General features: G+C 33.8%; 1 protein-coding gene across 1 annotated transcript; it reads left to right on the plus strand.

The window, feature by feature from the left end:
- The first annotated feature begins 3,812 nt into the window (after positions 1-3,812).
- Positions 3,813-7,170, plus strand: LOC125817201 (transcription factor HY5). The gene is made up of 4 exons (XM_049496749.1): positions 3,813-4,009; positions 4,297-4,474; positions 4,616-4,772; positions 6,820-7,170. The coding sequence occupies exons 1-4, from the start codon at positions 3,913-3,915 to the stop codon at positions 6,862-6,864; spliced, it is 477 nt and encodes a 158-aa protein (XP_049352706.1). The 5' UTR covers positions 3,813-3,912; the 3' UTR covers positions 6,865-7,170.
- Positions 7,171-17,301: the final 10,131 nt, after the last annotated feature.

A 17,301-nucleotide genomic window follows, 5' to 3' on the forward strand; every position in this document is an offset into this window, starting at 1 on the left:
CCAACTATGTATACGTTTTTTCTAACATTCCAGCATATCTCGTGTTTTGAACACTACAAGTTCTTGAGGTACTAAAACATATATTTTAAAAAAAAAAAAATTGACGGTGGAGGGGTGGGGGGCTGTGAGGTCAGGGTATGGAATTAGGTAAAATATGACATTTTTAAAAATCCACTTCAACCCGCTCAGCATCCCATCCCATCCGCCCTGCACAACTTTAAACCCGTTTTGCCCTGCATAGCCTTAAATCTGCCCCATTGTCATCCCTAAGCACACGATGGGCATAAATGATACTCATATGGAGCTGCATGCTCTCCATCAAGGCCTTCCGCTAGCCCTTGTATACAATCTAAACATTTGTGAAGTTGAAATTGATGCTACAAAGGTGATTAAATTGCTTCAACACCCTCCTTCCCTTTTTTCTAACATTATGGATGATGAATGCAGTTATGCATTGAGAAAATTGAAAAATCTCCTAATCCAACATAATTAATTACAGAGAAGTTAGCAAGGTAGCTCATACACTAGCAACCGAAAAATCCAAAAAACTTAAAATAGTAACTCAAGTAAGGTGTTTAATGAAACTTCCACCATAAACACAAGAGAGTTTACAACACGATTCATTTGGACAATTTATTATTATGGAAGTTAATAAAATGGATTGTAATAATATAACCAAACTTGGTAACCTAAGTATTTTGAATTCCAATGTAATAGGCAGTAAAATAAAGCTAAAAATATAAAATAAAATTGTAATAGCCAGTAATATAGATATACAATAGTAATGTATTTCATCTATTAATCTTCTATTTCATAATAATTGCTCCTATATTGAAAATAGTTATCCTAATTTAATTATTTAGTTTATAAAATGAAAAGAATTTTATTAGATATTTCTTTTTCTAACTTAGTATCAAATAACTATATAAAATACTAATAATTAAATTTAAAATTTTATAACATTATATATAAAAAAAATGATAAAATAATAAATAAAGTATACATGTTCTGATTTTTGTCTAGTAATATATAAAATATTTTCTCTTATGGGAGTTTGCACAAAGCAAGCTCCGGCCAGACAACCTGCTTGTTTGGCATAGTGGTAATTTTGGTATTTTTGTAATTATTTTGCTAAAATCTATTGTACTTTGTGCTATTGACCATGTACTTTTTTTCAAATTTGACAAAGCAACCAGACTACTATTTCGTTCCTTTATACACTTTATCTTGAAAGTATGAGACTACTTCACATTGGTGTTTAATTTTAAAGAGCCTGTTGACATGCATCATTGCATAATGAACCGGAGGATTTGAAGTAATTCACATTTATGTTAGCACTAACTAATTATTATATGCAAAAATCTTAATTATAGAATTTTTTTTATGAGTTTTATCCAAAGTAATCAAAAAAATTGAGCATCCAAAGTGAGAAAAAAAAACAGTGTATCATACAATTTTCACAATGTTATTAGAACTTTAATGTAGAAATATTCTTTGAAAGTATTTTTTTTATAAAAACAATTAAAAAATGTAAAAGATTAGCATAATGAAATATTTTTAAGTGCAATCAAAATTTAAATTATTCTAATTTTTAAGAATGAGCTATATATGATATACTTAAATAATATTTAAAATTAGACAAACAAATTAAAATGAAGAAAATATTATTCATTCATAAAATTTTAAAGATTTAAATTAGAATGTATATCTTATCAATACCTCAAAATAACTAAGCTCATACTTAAGAGAATACTTGGTTAAGAGACAAAATATACAAGGATTAACATTATAGATATTATATTGAGAATTTAATGTAACTATTAGACATTAGTAATGTAAAATTTCTAATTTAAAAATTAGTGATGCATGAATTAGTAATGCTAACAATACAAAAAATTTCACATAACTTACCTAATTTATGAGAAAAACAACCAAATGTTATATGAATTAATAATGATTTTTATATATGTTGATTAAGTTTTAAGTGAAGAAAATAAAATATACAATTTTTAACATTACTTTTCAATTTTTTTAAAAAATAAAGGACAATGTCCACTCACATAAATTTTTTGAGAAAGAAGAGCAAGATAATTTATCACTATTACAAATATTTATAATTTATTTTAGATTAAAAAAATTAAAATTATTTAATCAAAATTACTTAAAATTATTAAAGTTAATAATATTTATCACATATTCATTTTACCATACTGTTTACTACCATATGAATATATATAAGTTATTCAAATTTAAAATTTAAAAAATTATTTAATCAACATTAATTAAAAATAATTTATATATAAATATTAGATCCGTGCACTATGCAAATCTCTTCATCACTAGTACATAAGTATTCTCTTATTATTAAGTAGCGGTTAGACATCAAGCAGCCAACACACCATCGACATGTGTTTCTTATGAATAAGAATAAATTAAGGGATATTTTGGTCATTTAAGGCTTTCCACTTGAGAACTTTAGGCTTTAATTGTATTGTACTATATGTTATATTGGATGAACATTTCTCATAATAGACAAAAAAAAACACCTACCTCCGTAGTTTATTCTTTTTCCATGTGGGTCCCATGCTAAAGTTGAGCAGCTTCAACATATTTTCGTGAAAAAACAAGTTTCTCTTTGCTTCACTATAATTTAATTATTTATCAAGAGAAAAAAGGTAGTCATTAATATTTCGAAAATTTATTTAGGCTACTCATTTTCGTGTTAAATTCAGATTTTTTATGTATACCTATTAAAACTCGTTTGAATTGGCTTAAAAGTTGATCAAACCTACTTTTAAATTATTTTTAGCTATTGAAAGTGTTTAACAAAGTTAAAAAGAATGTAAAGTGACTTAAAAAGGTTAAAAACAAACAATAGAAATCTCTATACTTTTTATTTTTTAATTTAAAAGTCATTTAAGTTTGACTTTAAAAAATTACTTTTTAAAAGATATATTTTTTCCAGCCAAGCCAAACAAGCTCTTCTTACTTTGAATGTCGTTGAAATTTAAGTACATTTTATAATTATTTTAGGTAAAAGAAAGTGGTAAACGATGAAGTAAAAGATTTCAATTATGGGAATCCTAACAGGGATTCATCACGTCAAATTTTTGAGAAAGAAGAATGAAACTATCACACAAATATATATAACTTTTTGGATCAATAATTTAAAACTGTTTAATCAAACACCATTTAAAGTTATTTATCCCGTATTCATTTCACACTTGATTAGATAATCTATTACCACAAATATAAAGTTGATTTTTATTTAAAAAATCAAATTATTTAATTAATATTATTTTAAAAGTTAATATTGGGCCCGTCTCTACGGGCTATTTCCTCACTAGTGTGTATAATTCCATATATATATATATATATATATATATAAATAATAATAAAAGGGGGCAATGGGTCATATTTGATTGATTAAAAAAAAAGAGAGATGGAGAAAGTATAAAAAAGTGGAGTTGATAAAATATCTATCATGGGCAAAACAGTAATAACAACTTTGGCTCCAAGGAGAAACAATAGCACTTTTTATTAAGCCAGCAAAAATAGGTGGTCCCGATACGTTGTACCTACTTAAAAGTTTAGAACAATTAATCAAAGCCGTTAATCCTATCGAATCTAAAGGCTAAGATTTGTCCACGACAGTTACGTATCAACCTTTGATTCAGCCGACAACTTATGGCTTCAAAAGCATCCACGATCACCTCTTTATATCCGTCAGATATGAAACTGATCCAACGGTTATTATTCCATAAAACTGCTTCCTCTCTCTCCTCTCCTTGTTTAACATTCATGTCCCGCTATTTTTTTTTCTGAATATCTGAATCTTCATACAATACAATACAAAACTCTACTTTCCCTTAATTAAGTGTATCTAAACTTGTTTTTTGAGTGTAGAGGAAAATGCAAGAGCAAGCGACAAGTTCTATTGCCGCTAGTTCACTACCTTCAAGTAGTGAGAGATCTTCTAGTTCAGCTTTACATCTTGAACTCAAAGAAGGTAATTTTTTTTTTATTTTAAATTTTAAATTCAACTTCTTAGTATTTAATTTTGATGAATTTATGGAGTAAGTCTTTCGGTTTTGTTTAATTTCGAGAAAGTTGGGTTCTTGGGGAAAGGAGTAGTAAAAAGATTGTTCCTTTTTTCCTTAAAACTAAGATTTAATTTTGGAGTTTCTGATATGGGTTTTGAAGAATGTGTGTGTGTGTGTGTTTTTTTTTTTGAAAAAGTTGGGATGTTGGGGGTGAAAGAATGTTAAGAGTAAATTTTGTTTTGTGTTTTTGAAGGTATGGAGAGTGATGATGAGATCAGAAGAGTGCCGGAGATGGGCGGAGAAGCGACGGGAACCACGTCAGCTTCTGGCAGAGATGGAGCTTCGGCCGCCGGTCAAGCTCAACCATCAGCTGGGACTCAAAGGAAGAGAGGAAGAAGCCCAGCTGACAAAGAAAACAAACGGTTAAAAAGGTAAAAAAATCATGCCACGCAGGTGTATCCACTTGTCATTTCATGACGTGTCATTTGTTATGGGCTTCCACACTTTGTTTTGTTTTTTTGATACCAGTGGCATTTTAGTTAATATTTTTTTTTTTTGTTGGGGTGAAAAAGGTTGTTGAGAAATAGAGTGTCAGCACAGCAAGCAAGGGAGAGGAAGAAAGCATATTTGATAGATCTGGAAGCAAGGGTGAAGGAATTGGAAACAAAGAATGCAGAACTTGAAGAGAGGTTGTCTACTTTGCAAAATGAGAACCAAATGCTTAGACATGTAAACATTCTTTTCAATCCTACTACTTCTATTTTTGCAAATCACAGGCATTGTTTAATTTGAAGATTGTTGACTAATTCTTACTATATAAGTTTAAACAACCTTTAATAGTATGGGTGGATAGCAAGACAACATACTACTGCCTACTAGCCACCCACCCTAATTTGTGTCTTTTACAATCTCTTATATAAGGTCATGTCCTCGGTAAGTTGAAAGTGCGCCATGTCCAGTCTATTCACTCTCTCGAATACTTCTTCCGCTTACCTCCCTTTCTCCTGAATTCATCCATTGCCAATCTCTCACACCTCCACACTTATGCATTCGTCCATCTTCTCTTCACATATCTGAATCTCTTCCCGCATCTTATTCTCTATCGAAACCACTCTCACCTTGTTTCAAATATCCTCATTTTATTCTATATCTCCTAGAATATATGTCCACACATCCATCACAATATCTTCATTTCCACAACTTTCATCTTTTGAACGTGAGAGTTCTCGACTAACATGTACTTGGCCCCATACAACGTAGTTGGTCTAACCGTCACTATGTAGAATTTTTCTTAAGTTTTGGTGGCACCTCCTTATCACTCGAAACTCCGGATGCAAGCCTCTATGTCATACACCTTGCACCAATACAATGAGTGACGTCCTCGTCAATCACCCCATTTTCTTGGATAACAGACCAATATACTTGAATGGAGTATAGCACCCAAAGGTATGGCCTATTGGTCAATGAAGTGGTTGAGAGCCATGAGGTCTCAAGTTCAAATCCCAATGGAGAAAAAAAGCTTCTAGGTGATTCTTTCTGTATGTCCTAGCCTTGGTGAACAAAGTTACCTGGTACTTGATGCTGGTGGGAGGTGGTAGGTATTTCGGGGAATTAGTCAAGGTGCGGAAAAGCAGGTCCAAACATCACGGCCTTAAAAATAAATTAGATGAATGGGGTATCATGCAGAAACAGTTTAGGAGCTCTGTCATTCCTTTGGTTTAGCTCACTTTTATATTGGGCTTTCGTTATGTCTCATCAATTATTTATCAAACATTGAAGAGGAGGAGACAAAGTATGAATTATCAACAATATGCTATGACTTCAGCCTCCTGAAGTTACATTAGTATTATGTGTTCTCTGGGCAGTAGAAATGTACTAGCTTATGAAAATAGATCAAAGCATGGTAGCTTTCTCACCTTCTATATTCTCAAATATACCTTTATACTGACCATCATATGTGTCCAGAGCATTTAAGCTGAACAAATAATGGATGAGTAAAGTGGTCTTGTAGCTTCCATAGTATATCTGCTAGCAAGCGATGTGAAGAATTGCTTAATCATCCATGAAATGTGACGTCAGCTTTCTACTCTTAGTTATTACCTTGTAGTAAATCTAAGAAATGGGCTCATGTTAATTGGAAAGTGTAGAGATTACTTAGGTACAATTGTCAAGGCTTGTCTGCGTGAACATGTAGTACCAGTTACTGGTTCCTATAAATTTCGATCTTGAGCGTATGTTGTATCTATACACATTCTTCAGCCTGTTTTAAAGTCACAGGTGTGGCTAGTTCATATTAACCCTTTCTTAATACGCTCCGTCTCTTGCCAGTTAAGATTGGTTCTTATCTATTATATTCTTCTGGGCTTATTTCTGCATCTCTCTTTCAAGTTAGCTGGGGTTTGCAGATATATGTAAAATAACTATAAGTTGAGTCTTGCTGAAAATCAATAAAGACATCTTAGAAATTGCAACTTTATGTGACTGTCAGTCAACCTTGGATTTTCACGATTAAACAGCTCATTGTTGGAATGCCATTGACATGACTGTTTCCAGTAGCAGATGCTGCTAACTAACAAAATTGCATGTCTAAACAAAACATCAACTTTCATGATTTCACATTGCATGTCCAATCGGCCCATAAGAATCTCCAAAGACACCACACAAAAAGGATTTCAAATGCTGCAATCTTTCCATGCTGTAAATTTGCTTTCTTAGGAGATAGTCAAAAGTAAATGGTGTATATTTGGGGTTTGACTTTTTTTGTTATAATCTGCAGATACTGAAGAACACAACAGCAGGTGCACAGGAAGGGAGGAAGTAAACATATGATCGATCTTATCTCTACATCGACTCGATATGTCATCATTCTTGTTTAGATCCTCTGTGGGCAATGAAGAGAAAATCTCTTCTGGATTTGAGAATGCATGCTTGTTTAGGGTAGATTGTTCTGATTTGATGTATTGCATACTTACTACTCTTAGGCGTTGTCGATTATATATTATCAGCAGAAAGTGAAGAATAGGATTGTGGCTATGCTATTGTTAAAGTCACCAGCATTTGGCAAGTTGCATGGACTATCTTGGATGATATATGCTACAATTACCTGTAACCTTTGCTAGCATTCCCTTGTGAGTTGAAATCTTCATTAAAAACCTAATCGCTGTACTGATAAAACTCGGTGTAAAAGAATTTGTGCAATTAGCTACATTCAAATTTGTTTAAACCTAAAATTCATTATGTTAACTAGTTAAATTGTTAGGTTTGCATACAAGCAATGACATTGATCCAAACCTGATTGCTCCTTTGAAAATGTAATAAAAATAAAGAAAGTAGAGAGGTAAATATTTAGGTTGAAATAGCAAAAAGAAAGAGATAAATTCCAATCTGATTATTTTTGTACGATAGATTGATGATCACACCAATATTACTCCTAAAGAGAATCAAGCCGTTGTTGTACATATAATTTGATTTTTTGAATTGGGGTGAAATTCTACAAAGAACTATGGTTCAATTATAATTATTTAATTACCAAATATAATTTGTAATGAAGCTCAAAAGAGATGACTTATTATTTTTCTTTTGAAGGAATGCTTTTACAATAATTTTATAGGGAAAATTGACTTGGTCCCAAAGTTAGGGTTCTTAAATTTTCTTTAAAAGACAGAAGGAAATGACACAAATATCCCTTAGATTATAACCGAAATTTCAGAGACATACCTTAACTAAATTAAGATCTTATTACCTCCTGAATTTATTGTTTGGTAATGTCATACATCTTTTGGCTTACGTGACACACTTCGTGACTCCATGTAGTTGAGGCGCGTAAGAGATGTTTGGATATCCATAAGCCAAAAAGATGTATGAATTACAAAAAATGGGTTCGAGGGTAATATGACCTTAGTTTAGTTAATGTATGTCTATGGATTTCTGTTATAGTTTAGAGGTATTTGTGCCTTATCCCTTACAAAGTTCGTAAAATTTGATCATTTGATCCCAATTTTAATAGGTATATCAATATCCTTCTTTTTATGGAACCATTTGTCTAAATGAAATGATTTGAAATAAATAGAAGAAATGAAGTTTTTTCTTATTTTGGTTCAAGAAGAAATGAATGTAAAAGTTTCAACTATTCTCATTTGAGATCATGTTTTTGGACATGAGTTTCATGCGAAAATAAAGTTATTCTTTTGATTAAAAAATATTATTTCACTTGAACTAGTTTTCAAAATTATCTTTTTTTTTTTTGTAGAATTATATTAATGGTAGTATTGGGTATTAGTACTAGATAGTGGATCAACTTATCATTGGGTTGTCCAACAGATTTTATTTTGGGTCTAATTTGGGCTTTTTTTTTGTCTATTTTTTCCATGATTTTGTCTTCTTTAACCAATAAAACGAGCCTTGCCCTCAAATTTAACTTTTAAAATAGTACTTAGGGTGTAAACATTTTTCCTCAATTACTATATTTTTATAGTGTCATTCAAAAAAATGAAGAATTTCCTTTTCCTCTCGTAATAATAGATAAGAAAAAAAATTAATACATACGTAAACTAATTTGTTTCTTTTCCTCTCATAAGAAACTTGAAATTCGAGACTATGGCAGAACAACAATTTACAACACAAAATATGCACATTGGTACATTTGTAAAATACACATGTTAATAAGAGTTTTGTAAATCATGCTATGAAAATGACATACTTTACCTCCCAAGATTCAAACTAACTGAACTTTGCTCAACGTCTTAAAATGTTTTCTTTCACCATTTTCATTACGAGAATTGCAAATTGTTACTTTTCGATGTATCCAAATATCTTCAATTTCTAAAAATTAAACCAATCTTGTATATCTGGCCCCTAAAAATAGTCAACCTGATTCAGATAAGAGACCAATGCCAAACAAATTGGGACCTAGGAGAAAGTTGAAAAAACGAAAAAGTAATCCTAAAATTTAGCTTCTATATTTTTCAAATGAATTTAACCTTTGTGCATTGATAGTGAAAATGTCATGTTAACTACATATAAACGTCCATAAGAAGTGGAATTAGCAACTTAAAAAACAAGGCACTAACTACAGTAATAAAGTGAAAATAATCTATATTATTGGTGTATATAAGTTAAATGATATCAATTTATATAAGTTAAACCCTTCCCAAATTAGAAACTAGATATATAATTGAAGCAATAATGAAGACACATACTTAAAGCTTCAAGTTTTTTCTTAAATTCTTACATTATGTGTATACAAGTTAAATTCCTTACGTTATCAATATATAGAAGTTAAATCCTACCCAAATTAGAAGCTAGATACATAATTAAAGTAATAATGATGATAAATATACCAAAAACTTCTAGTTGTTTCTTAATACAATACATTATCTGTGTATATTTACGTTATCAATGTATATAACTTAATCTTCACCAATGGACCAAAGCTAGTAGAGGTTATATATCCGGGCAACAGAACAAGAATTATGTCATCAAGCTGGTGCCTGGTTGTAATAGAATTTATACAGAACTAAAGAGAGCAGAATAATAGTCAGAGGTGTATCCAGAATTTTGAGATGATGGGTGCACTGTTATAAAAAATGTTGATCTATGATATAAATTTGACCGGTTTGACATTTAGTGTTTTACTATTGATAACCGTTAAAAATTTAAAATTACAGGTCTAAAATTAATTCTTATATATATATATATATATATATATATATATACCAATTTTCACTTAGAGAAGTGTTATCTTATTTTAGAAAGAAAAATAAAACAAGATAAATATAAAATTCAAAGTTCTAACCTCGTGGAGAGAGGTGCACCCAATCGTAATCACATTATGTGATACTTCAAGTGTGGGTTCATACATCTATATTTCAATATTTTTCTTAAAATATAACACTACTATATATGATCTCGGGAGAGGACCATGGGTTCACGTGAACCCGGTGACCCCCTTAGATACGCCTCTGATAATAGTCATTGAAGTTATGAAGTGTGGAAACTAAGATTCAAATCGCACCAAGTTTAGAAACAAGATCTTATGCAGAAGAATGTACAAATACAACTAGGTGCCTACTGGAAAAAAAAAGGACGTGGTCATTGCACTATTCAATTATGTAAGTAATAAGCTCTTAAAATCAGTAGACAAATAGAAGTAAGCACACTACTGTATTCTCTATTATGAGCCAGAAAATTTTAGATATATTCAAATGTAAACAGAACAAGTTTTTACATTTGCATTAAGACCTAAACCAGAAGAAAGTTACAAATAAAATTGGAAAACATTATCCTCTGTACCGAACACACCCTTGATTAGACAAGTTTTTTCTCTAACATGGAGTTCATAAATTTCAGACAATACTTTCATGAAATTGTATTAAAGGTGGACAAACTCGTAATAAGAAAGAAAGAATCACTATAGAAGCAAGGAGTAATTGCATTAAGACATAATCCACCTGGTAATGAACTTATAACTGTACAAAATATGCACTTAATCATCCGGGAAAGTACAACCTCAAGACTTTGGCTAGTGATAAGAGAGCAACACGTGATGTGAAAATTAAGATCACAACACAGTTTAAAGTTTTGAGCCATGCACTATTGATTTATCCAAAATGAAAAGAAAAAAGAACATGAATGACACTGTCACGCCCCGAACTACCCCCGAGACGCGGACACAGGACCTAGGACCACAAGTGATCCCAAGCTAACCCTGTTGGCATGATCATGAGCATACTAAAGATAATAAACTGATGCGGAAGCTAAATCATAAATAAAATGAAAAGATGGGGAATACCCATATACCATAATTGAATATATCAAATCTGAGAGTTTAGTACAAAAGAATTATCAAACTCAAAACACTAAGCTGAATCTATATATGTCTGAAATAAGCCTCTAAACTGACTAGAAGTGCTGGGACAAGCCCCAGTTAAGTCTAGCAAAACTAAAACTAAAAGACTGAAAACTGAAAGATGACATCTATTGTCCTCGAAGAATGAGGACTTACCACTGATGCTGCTGAACTGGAGATCGGGAACCGATCTAAGCGTGATCTGGATGCTGAGAACCTGGACCTACATCACGAGAAGATGTAGCGCACGTATGCGTCAGTACTTGAAAGGTACTGAGCATGCAGGATAGAGTAAAGCTGAAATAACGTATAACTGAACAAAGCAATAAAGCAATGACATAATCTGAACATGATATAGATACTGAATACTAAGCTAACTGAATGCAATGACCAAATTTATAACATGCTAAGACTGAATACTGACTGTACTGAAATATGGTCAATGCAATAGAGTCTGATTGAATTGTGGGAGCTACTAATAACCGACATAAAACCACATGAGCTAAATGTGGAGTCCGATGTATACGCCCCATCGAGAGGACCCAACATACCCTACCAGAGGTATAGAGGCATGCTGGCGTGATCACTAAACTGATGTTGCCCACAAAGGGGACTTACACCTACGTGACTCGTAGTTTTGGGACTATATGGGTACGCTGAACCCTAGTCCAACTCGGTATTATGCTACTCCCAATGAATTAAGTAGTTAACTGGTTATGACTGAATTTCTGTGAATACTGGATAGCTCGAACTGAACATGCAAACTGAGAATGCAATAATTAATCTGATAATGATGCATTAATAACTGAGGCATGTATAACTGAATACTGAAATATCTGACCTAGCATGTGTAATTCAAGAACTAGAGAAATACATAGCTAGGGTTCTGAAATTCATGCAATAAACTGAGAAATAACATGATAATCTGATTTGGAACATGTAAATAACTAATTCATGATGATTTGTTGAAATTCTAGAAACCCTAGGTCTGTTCATAATCATGGAATCAAGAATTTGACTGAATTCTAGGGACCTAATGGGCGAAAGGAACCCACTAGTGAAATCCCACATACCTGGTGACAAATTCCACGGAGAAATCTTTAGAATTCGGGGCTGGAACTGATGGAACCTTGATGCGTTCTTGAACTAGGGTTCTTGACCTTTTTCTCCTCTCTTGCTTATAATTTTCTAAGTTTTGATTAATGACTTGACTTAGGTAAGTTCTAGTTATGTTTCTAGGCTTAAACTGACTAAAACCTCATGATTTAGGGTCTAAACGGCGTATCTTAGGGGTCCAACGAAATAGGAAAAGATCAAAAGACCCCTGACTTAATTGCTGACGGACGGGACTGACGGGCCGTCATTCAATCGACGGTCCGTCGATTGGAATCGTCGGTCGAGTTTGCCCGATAAAGCTTCACTAAAACGAGCATAATTGTTTACTCAGATGTCGGATTTTAGCAAACTCGGTGGCGTTGGAAAGAGGATTCAATTATCTATCATATCATAGGTCATTGGACACCTAATTCATTTTGTGTTAAGAGTTATGATCATCTGAAGTTGACCCAATCACAATTTTCATCTAACTGGCTACTACCCTCACTTACGGTCAGACCTACGGACCGTGCATCGAATGACGGTCCATGCTGGTCAACCATCAATCGGAACTGAAGCTGGTATTTAGAGGCATCGATCCACGGACACGAACCACGGTTCGTGACCCGACCTACGGACCGTAGGTCCGGCCGTGGGTCAACACTTGGCCGAATTTCTGGATGAGTTCTGGGGGAGGTTGCTGACACGAACCACGAACCTGCAAGACGGACCGTGGGTCCTCCTACGGTCCGTGGATGGTGCTCGTGAGTGCTACCTGCAACACCAGAAATTTACAATCTGGTCTATTTTCGGATACAGGGTGTTACAGACACTGCACAAAGCTCTAGAATATCACTTGTATTAGAGTCTTAAGCTTTCCTAAAATCACACCGTATAAATCTGGCCCTAATAATGACACACACTCAGATCACCTGTTATGCTAAGGATTCCACTACTTTCTGGCAAGATGATGTATCCTGCAGATAAGCAATAACACCAAGCTCGATGACCAATGCTAAATAGGTATGTTAGAAGACAACCAGTGTACACACAATGATCACCTTTATCAAATTCAAGAATTAGTATAGAAAAGAAACTTCACAACTTTTGCAATAGATGTACATTCAACTACTTGTCCATAATATATAAGACATCCAAATCAATTGATAATTGGTATGATAACTCTTTCCAGGTAAGTTCAGTAATCAAAACTATCCAAAACAACATTGTAGTTGCTCTCATTTTTTCTATGTCAACATAAAATAATCACAATGTATTAACCAACTAATACTAATCGGTATCTCAAGTGGAATAACTAGACTGCATAAAGGGAAAGAAGGCTTCATCATCACAACAAAAATACCAATAAAAGGGAAAAAAAACCACAACAAAGTCAGTTTGTTGCAATATGGGCTTAACATCATTTGTTGAAGGTTTTATTGTATTTCATCAAACTTCAAGTACATTCATCACACTTACGAGTAAATCAATTCTAACATAAAAAGTACTAGGAGATGGAAAACTAAAATAATATTTAACACAACATGATAGGTACCCGACTTTGACTGGCCGCCAATAGAAACGGAGTAAGAAGCCCATATGGGGTTGTTCGAACCAAGTAGTTTTTTCTTTTTCAATTAATGTATTTGTGTTATATATATATATATAACTCAATGAGTTGTCATCAAGCGAAATCTTGTATCCAACTGACAGTAAAATTGTAGCACCTCGCTATTTGAAAGAACTAGAAAGAGCTAGAATTAGAAAAAATCATTTTTGGAAAGAATGAAAAATCTGGAAAATTGGTTAAGTTATGTTAAGTTTGAGTTTTGGGTCAACTTCAAATGACCATAACTCCTAGCTCAGGATGAGTGATATGTTATACCAGATACCGTAAGAAAGATCTTTGAATTATCTTTCCAACACCGCCGAGTTTTCTCAATTATGAGTTTGTATGAGTGAGATATGTCTATTTGACGTTGGCCTGTCTAGATAAGGAAAGTCAAAACCGAATTTTAGAAATGTATTTTGGTCTTTTTCATACCCAATTAATAAATTTCGTTTTTGGTAATTAAGATGAGGTCTAAACTGACTTGGTTCATTTTACGTTTCATCAAAAAAAGTTATGGTTTTGAGAGAAGAGAAAAGAAGAGGAGAAAAGAGGAGAAGAGAAAAGGAATCGTCAAGTTCTTGAAGCTAAGATCGTGGATTTCGTCAAGGGGTGACACCTACGAGGTATGTGAGATCACATAGCTTGGGTTAGTTCACCCACACGCCAATCATGATTTGATTCAGCGTAATTTATGTTCTTGAAAGAAGAGTTTATGAGTTCTTGATGAATATTGTTGAAAGTTTAATTTGAATCTTGATTACTAGTGTTGTTGAGGAGTTCTTGATTTAGATTCATGAAATTAGGTGTCGTTTTGAGTAGATTCTTGCATATTTTGATTATGTAGTCAAATATAAGTGTTTGGGGAAAGACCAATTGATTTTAGAGGGTTTAGAGTTGAAAAACGACCAAGAGAATTCGTCAAAATCTGGAGAAAAGGGGTGGGTGGGGTGTTGCCCCACTCAGATTGCCCCACAAAGTGCTCTGAAGTTTGGCCTCTAGGGCTCTGTGCTAGCTAGAGCGCCCCAAGCCAGTCTCTGAAATTTACTCTCTGGCGCTAGGTACGCCAGGTCTTCTACTTTTTTCCACTTCTTTCCGTACTAGTTCCCTTGAAACGTACCTAAGTTTTCTAGTTGATTTCTACACTCTAAGAGAATCCATAAACATGAGATAATGAGCCTTGAATCCATAATTCAATTCAAGGAAAGTTAAGAGTCAAGTCAAGAGAAGTTCATAGAGTCTTCCAAAAGTCTTTTACAAATGTTTTAACTTTTTTTTAAGGCTTGAGTTTTGAGTTGAGTAAAAAGTAAGAGTAAAGTTCATTTCTTCAAAAGATTATATGGGAACTAAGTATTCCCAATATTTGAAATGTTTTCACATTTAAACAAGAAAGAAAACACCGATTTCCAAGAGTGCCTTTGAGCTAGTTTTGAGTAATTATCTCAAACCACATAAAGAGTTTTTGTTTTTAAAACATATGAGCTGGGTATATTTTGGGAGTAGTATTGAGCACTGATATGGGGACTATTTCATAATAACTCAAGTCTCCATAAACCATGTAGCCATCGTGGGTAAGAAAGGGCCATACTTTATAGATGATTCCTTAGTGCTTTTTAGCAGACTAGTGGATCCACTTAGTTGAGGTATTCTATATCACGACAATGTATATGACAGTTCTGGCAGTGTAGGTGAGACGTTGTATAATCACTTTAGCTTATAGTGATAGTTGTTGATTAGAGAAACTCTCACAATATTATATTACTTTATATGTAAACTAAGTTGTTATTGTATTTCTTTAATATATTGAGTTGTCATCTACTGTTTTAAATGCTTTATATAAACTGCACCTTTATTGTTGTTTTACTTTGACTTTGAGTTGAATATCCATGAGTTGAGTACAGCTAAGGTAAGTGTTCTTTTCAGATTCCTTTCAAGCTTAGGTCATGGTTAGTTTTCCCCTCGCATGCTCGTACATTCAATGTACTGATGCCATTTGGCCTGTAACGTTTTATGATGCAAATATAGGTAACCAGGATCAACATCCAGCGCCTCGTTGATCCAATTGAGCACTCAGAGTTAGTTGGTGAGCCTCCTTTCTTCTGGAGGATTCCCTTTTTATTTCTTTGTTAGTCAGTTGTTAGGATGATCGGGGGTCTTGTCCCCACATCCCTCTTAGTATTTAGAGGCTTCATAGATAGTTAGATATGAGTTCTTTATCTTCCTGATGCAGATCCTAGTCAGGGTGATCCTCATAGCGGGTGATCAAATCTAGCGGTTGTGTTCCATTTAGAGTTTTGGTGAGATCTTGCTTTCTGGATCGCTATTGGTCTGCATGTTTCAATTACCGTCTTTAATTTCCTTCCAAAGACTTTAGGTATACTTAAGATTCGAGAAATGTATTAGATTCTCTTTATACTTATGATACCACATTTTGGGGATTTGTTGTTATATTTCATTTCTCTTCGTTTGTGGTCTGACTTCCGTTTGGAAGTCTTGCACATGTTATTTATTTGGCTTACACACAAAATTAGGTTCTCGAGGTGTGTGCCATCATGACCTTGGTTGTTGGATCGTGACAAATTGATATTAGAGTTAGGTTAACCACTTATATAAGTTAAAGAGTATGGTTTCTAGTAGAGTCTTGTGTATCGGTACATTGACATCCGTACTTATGTTCGAGAGGCTACAAGATACCTAGTAGGAGAGATTCATTTACATTTATTCTTTTCATGCGAGTTATTCATATCAAGTGTTTCCTAACTTTAATATATTCTCTATGTGCAAATGGCAAGGACTAGAGCAGTGTCTCAGAGGGTGATATCATACCTATTGCCTGATCCCCAGTTCATGGGTGAGGCAGGAGATGCAGTATAGTTAGGGGTTATGGTCGAGAAAGAGGAGCAACACCTGCTTGATGATGAGTTAGGGAGGCATTGACTGTGCCCGTATATGAGCATGATGATGTTATTGATCATCAGTCTGAAGAGAGGAGACTAGGACAGCCTCCTTCGATCCCAAACATCACTCTGATGCTTCAGGAGTTGATCATCAGATTATTGACCAGATGGGATAGTGCCTCACTTCCTAGTGTTCTTCAGGGTACTTCAGGTTCTTCTATTATACTTAGTGCTATACGGCCAGTTCAGGGGCCTAGTGTGGAATTTTAGACTTTTGGTTCCTCTTTAATGCCTTCTATGACACCTTTGAGATTTATAGAGCTCCACTTATTTCTACTAGTGCAGCCATGTTGGTTGCTGAGCCGAAGAGTTTTGAGATATTTGTTAGATTGGCACCTCCCAGGTTTGAGGGTATGGGTGGAGAGAAGTCTTATGACTTCTTGATCAAGTACCATGTTTAATCTGGGTATCTTAGGGCACATAGAGTGTTTTACACCTCTTATTAGTTTTTAGGAGTGGCCAAGGACTAGTGCAAATAGGTTCTTATTCATAGGCTTGTGGGTTCTCCTGTGATTGGTTGGGAGCAGTTTACTGAGATGTTACTTGAGAGATTTGTGCCATATAGCCTTTAAGATCAACACAGGGACGAGTTCGATAGATTGGAGCGGGTTCCTTATTAGTTTCTGAGTACGAGGCTCATTTTCATGAATTGTCTTGTTATGCCATGTTGAGTATCCCTAGAGAGTTTGAGCGGATCCATAAGTTGGTATAGGGATTCACCGGTTATCTTTAGGAGGCCACTATCTCTCT

The sequence above is a fragment of the Solanum verrucosum genome, unplaced genomic scaffold (genome assembly GCF_900185275.1).
Source record: "Solanum verrucosum unplaced genomic scaffold, falcon-dt-bn FXZP01000260.1, whole genome shotgun sequence".
NCBI lineage: Eukaryota > Viridiplantae > Streptophyta > Magnoliopsida > Solanales > Solanaceae > Solanum > Solanum verrucosum.